At 40.4% G+C, this 5,544-nt stretch overlaps 1 protein-coding gene across 1 annotated transcript in view; it reads left to right on the top strand.

The window, feature by feature from the left end:
- The window catches only part of CHN2 (chimerin 2), an 18,553-nt gene extending 14,477 nt beyond the window's left edge, over positions 1–4,076 (top strand). Inside the window, exons 5-6 of the mRNA XM_008595005.1 lie at positions 1,659–1,902; positions 2,253–4,076. Of these exons, the coding sequence (XP_008593227.1) occupies positions 1,659–1,902; positions 2,253–2,424 (416 nt within the window). The 3' untranslated portion in view covers positions 2,425–4,076. The remainder of the gene's footprint in view (positions 1–1,658; positions 1,903–2,252) is intronic.
- The last annotated feature ends 1,468 nt before the right edge of the window (positions 4,077–5,544 follow it).

The following is a 5,544-nucleotide window of genomic DNA, read 5'->3' as shown; positions in this document are numbered from 1 at the left end:
CTCATCTGAACCTGATCTCTGTTTTTCTGGATGTATGAGTTCTCTGACACCAGTAAAAAAATGCCCCAAAACTTAGTGGCTTAAAACAATGAACATTTATCTCATAGTCTCTTTGGGTCAGGAGTCTAGGTGTGCCTCAGCTAGGTGCCTCTGGTCCAAGGTCTGTAATGGGGTGTCAGCCAGGCTGCAGTGTCATCCAAGGGCTCGTTGGGAACAGCCTCCACTTCCAAGTTCACTCAGGTGGTGTTGGCAGGAGTCAGTTCCTCAGAGGCTGTCAGGCTGAAGGCCTCACCTCCTCGCTGACTGTTCACTGGAGGCCACACTCAGTTCTTGCCATGTGGGTCTCTCCATAGGTGTCTGACAACATGGTGACTGGCTTCCCTCAGAGCAAGCAAGCAAGAGCACCCAAGATAAAAGACACAGTTGCTATGTAACCTAATCTTGGAAGTGACATCCTATTGCTTTTGCTGTATTTTATTTGTTAGAAGGAAGTCACTAGGTCTAGTCCATACTCTAGGGGAAGGGGCCCCACAAGGGTATGAATTCCAGGAAGCAGGGGTTCTTGGGGGCCTTCTCAGAGGGTAGCTGTCACATTCTGGGTTACCTATGTGAGGGTATGTGAGACAGAGATGGGGATGTTTGGGTGTTTACAGGACACTGGAGCCTCAGATTCCAGACTCTGCTTCCTATACCTGATGTCTCTTTCCTTAACTGTACATGTATAATGTGGTCAATGAGTCGGTCTTTGAAATGCTGGAGGCATCAGAGCACATCTGTGTGCCTCCCTCTGTGTTTTTGGAAAACATGTGGAAGCAGCCCATTCTTACATAAAATGAACTAAAAATTGTCTACATTGACCAATTAAGATTTTTTTCAGTAAGTAGAAGGAAGCAAGTAGAGAATACTGTATAAAAACTAGGTACTGAGGTTTTTATTTTTCTACCTTGTAATGCGTTGAAATAATGTTGCTCAGATCCAGCATTATCAGAGATGTTAACGTTTAGCTCAGAATATTCCCACTTTGATTAATTATTGAGCTTAAGAGTACAAGTAATTTTTGGATTAAAAAAATACACCTGGCTTTTAATTAGCTGTAAGTAATTTCTTTCATTGTGATCAATATCCAGTTGTTACAGTTTGGGAAGCAAGTATCATATCAGCAAAAATGCTTACACCTCCCAGCTGAATCTTAAATGCTAATAATTTTGTATTTTTGCTGTAGCTAGTCATCAGGTGTGGTGCCTGACTTAATATTGAGATGGAGCACTTGATGGTGAAGAATGTCCTCTTTCTTACCATCTTAGCTTTGCAGCATGAAAATGATGCAAACTGAATTGACCTTCCTAAAATAATGCTAAATAGCTAATCCTAATTAGCTCTAAGGTAATAGGCACAAAGGGACAGCCTTCTGTGCAAAACCTAAACACATTTTAATTATATTTTGCTCTTCTTTGGAGAACCTACTGCCTTCTAAATTTATTAGGAACATTCTAAAACCTAAACTCCTGAAAACAAGAATCTAGCAGGTTGTAACTTTATTCCAGTAGGAAGGTATTACACCAACTTTGGAATTTGAATCTCATTCTTAAAGGCTCTGCAGTTCTTATCTGGATGCTGAAATGATGGTTTTTCAATTCCAACCATGATTATTGCTCCAGACCTCATCCTGTGGGAACTAGAAATAATGTCCAACTGCTTTCCTGTCTGGCCACATTCCAGCCATTCCCCTGTCCAGGATAATGATAATGGCCGGACGCTTCCTAAGCTCATGGCAGCCCATTCTGCAAGTAACTTCTTTCCTCTGCCAGCAGACAAGGAACCTGCCCTCAGCTTCCTACTCTCCAGCATAAAGACCCGTGGGAAGCAACAAGAGGGAAAAAAAGACTTCTGTGTAAGGCCCATGTATGCACCATGGGCCAGCTGATAGCCTGCTGCCCCTTCAAGCCAATATTCCTTAAATGATAGTTCCACATTTATTTAGTAAGGAGGACTGATTTTCTAATTTTGAAAATTGCCCGTATTTGATTCATGTAAATAATTCACTTCTACTGGCTGAAGGCAATGTCAACAATTTAAAAAGAAAAACAAATCCGAAAATTACCTTCTTAAAAATACCATTTTGCCATTCTGATTCTCAACTTTATTTTGCAGTTTCCCAAACCAGAGATGTTCTTGGGGCTTAAGCACATAATCAGTATATAAATTTGCCCTCAGGTCTGTGTAATGTCTCTGTGCATGTGTTCGTTTTGCAGGGTTACTATGAACGAAAAGGACAATTTCATGAATGCAGAAAATCTGGGGATTGTGTTTGGGCCCACTCTGATGAGGCCCCCCGAGGACAGCACCCTCACCACTCTCCATGACATGCGGTACCAAAAGCTGATTGTGCAGATTTTAATAGAAAATGAAGATGTTTTGTTTTAATCCATCAAGAAGATGAGCTGAATGGCCCCAGGCCCATCTAAGTTGATAAAGCTAAAGGAATAAAAACATTTTTATGCTTGATTTGTTTTTCAAACAAGTGACAGAATTTCCTGGACCGCAGTGGGTTGCCAAGTCGGGTACTGTGTCTCATAGACACGCGCCCCCTCCACGTGAGCACACAAAGGAGGGGGTGAGAACAGCCCCTCGCCGTGGGTCTTTTGCCGTGCCTCGTATGCATGTTTGTTTTGCTGGAAGAGTGATTAATAAATCTTTCTTTAACTTATTAAAAAACCATGTAGACCTAAAAACTTCAGTCTTAGTAAGGAAAGGGAATTTAATTCAGAAAGGTACTTGATACAGTTATACATTTCCCCTTACAAAAAAAAGACAATGCTATATGTTAAATGTTAAATGAAACCTATATTGTAAAATGTATTTTTATTTTAGCTGCAAGAATGTTATTTTATTTTAGCAAATAGAACTCAATGCAGTGCATTGGTTATTGCCATGTGTACCTTGTCCTGCGTTCTTGCTGTGATGCCCTGAAAAAGTTGACCACGAATGCAGTATTATCTTGACATACCTCTGTCCTTATCAGTGCTTTTCAATGAAGTTCACCTGCCACATGTATCCCTGCTTTTGATAGTTTTTGCTCTTAAGCACCGGCATTCTGCGATCATATGGTATATGTTTATAGCAATTGTAGGATAGTCTGAAACATCGGCAAATTTTCTTTCCATAAAAATTTTGTGAATTCCCAAAGTATGTTTTGGAATTGGTCCTTCCTAGCCTTTCCATATCATGAGTATGTATCCCAGAACATGCAGAATGTGGTTATTTTACATAAAATGACTTGAGAACACTGGATGGATCTGGGCCGTGTAAAAAGTTAGCACTTTTCCTCTCTTATTTTCGGCCAAGCACTCTGAATTTTTCTGTTAATGGCTAGTTGTGTTTTTGCCCCATTTCTGTATTGATGAGAACTGAATCTGCAAAATAATTATTGAATTTATTTTTATTTTTATTTTATAAACAAACCATTTTTTTAAAGTAAGAATGAATAGTGTGGGTTTATACCAAATATTTGTTCCTCTCGATAAAAGTAGCTCTGTATGGATAATAATTTAATATGATTTTATTACTATACTTCCATCCTATTGGTTATATTTATCTTAGCATGAGCCTTTCACACCAAGATTTCTATATTTTGTAACATAGGTGAAATATTTAAAACATCAAAAACTATAAATCTAGATTTTTTTTTCTAATCCAACTACAATGTCTTTTTCTCTGATTGTCTGAGATGATTCCTGTAATTACTCACTAGTCTTGTTTCGGAGTGACCAGAAGAGAATGACTGTGTGTTATGTGGAGCTGAAAGGAGGAGCACGGTGCGAGTGTCATCCTGGAAGGCCCAAGGGCCATGCGGGCAGACCTCGCTGGCACACGAGGGTCAGAATGGTTCAGCTGGTCCCTGCTACTGTTGTTCCTCCCAACTGTACAGATTTGCTTGTTGTAGCTTATGTACTTCTTGATACTGTCAAAAAATTATCTGGAAATGGTTTATTTTGTGAAGTGAACAATACTTTGTAATTTATGATAGTGTAAATGGAAGGAAAAGCATTACATGTATTAAATTCTTCTGTCTATCATTCTGGAGTATGTGCAGAAAAGTGGTGTTTGGGAAGATCTTCAAAACATTGTTCTCAGATAGGTCTTGGCGGTAGATTTTCTATCATTACTGAAACCAGAGTCTCCACCTCACTGCCCCATTCCCTCCACAAGCTTCCTTCTAGAGGGTCTGCTCTAAGATTAAGATTTTAATGCTCCACCTTCACTTTCTATAGACCCTTTGCACTTATACTGTCTATGCAGAGGTAAAGGGTGTGGAGAGAATCGCCTTAGGACACTTGTAGGAGAGCAGAACAATAATTGTGGAGTCAGAAAACCCTAAGTGTGAATCCTGATCTGCCTGTGACTAGCTACATATGACCTTGGGAATGTGTTTGCTCATCTGAAAAAGGGGATAATATTCTGATTGTGACATCGTAAATGAAATTTATGACCTAAAGTAATTAGTAACAGTTATTTCTTATAGTAATCATTATTTAAAGAGAGATTGCTTAGAAGGGGAAAGGATACAACTTGGGGTCCTGGGATGAAAGCATAAGAATAAAAAGATTTGTCCCAGGTTAAATCCAAGTAATACTAAGGGATATAGTAATAAGGCTCTATAATGTGTAATGAGGTTCACTTGACTCCTTTTCTCAAATGCGATTCCAACACTTGATCCCCTCTCCCTTGCTTTAGTCTGAAGCCTGCTCACCCACGCCTGTCCTCCCCACCATCTGGCAGCCTGACATGGCTTCCCTTACCTGGCTTGAAATTCCTGCATTGGAATAGCTCTTGTAGTTAGACCGTAAAGGAGGTAGTGCTCTTTCCAGAAACCCACTCTTAAGTTGTCCACAAGTGAGTTGTGGAGGTGGGACAGGGACAAGGCCTTGAAATTCCTGCATTGGAATAGCTCTTGTAGTTAGACCGTAAAGGAGGTAGTGCTGTTTCCAGAAACCCACTCTTAAGTTGTCCACAAGTGAGTTGTGGAGGTGGGACAGGGACAAGGACAGGGCAGGGTGGTTGGGAGGAGACCACCTTGCTTTCTCCCATTAATGTAAATGGGCATTTCAGATGATCTGGTTTCAATACCTTAGAGGGGCCTGGTGCAGAATTCAAGGATAGCAGCCTGGAAGGGCAGAAAGAGAGGGAGAAGAGGCTAAGGAAGGGCAGTGACAAAGTGACGAGAGCATCGGAAAGAAACATCACATATAGTTGAAGGGTCGACTGGGCTGTCCTGACTCCTACTGAAAACCCAACCTGGTTAGCTTATAAGTTCCCAGGTTCTGTCAATCCCCAATTTATAGTCGGTCTTTTATCTCTAAAATGTAACATTAATTTTCAACAAACATTTATCAAGCATTTATTAATGGGCCAGACACTGTGAATACTTGGAGGCAAGGAAAAGGCTTATCTCACTGGAAGAATTAAATGATAAGTTTAGTCTGTCTGGAGACAGGAAGCTTGTCATGTTCAGGGTTTTGAACTCTAAAATAAGGGGAATGGAAG

Source organism: Galeopterus variegatus, unplaced genomic scaffold (genome assembly GCF_000696425.1).
Source record: "Galeopterus variegatus unplaced genomic scaffold, G_variegatus-3.0.2 Scaffold12125, whole genome shotgun sequence".
Taxonomy (NCBI): domain Eukaryota; kingdom Metazoa; phylum Chordata; class Mammalia; order Dermoptera; family Cynocephalidae; genus Galeopterus; species Galeopterus variegatus.
The sequence above is the reverse complement of the archived record's forward strand: the minus strand, read 5'-3'. Positions and strand labels throughout refer to the sequence as shown.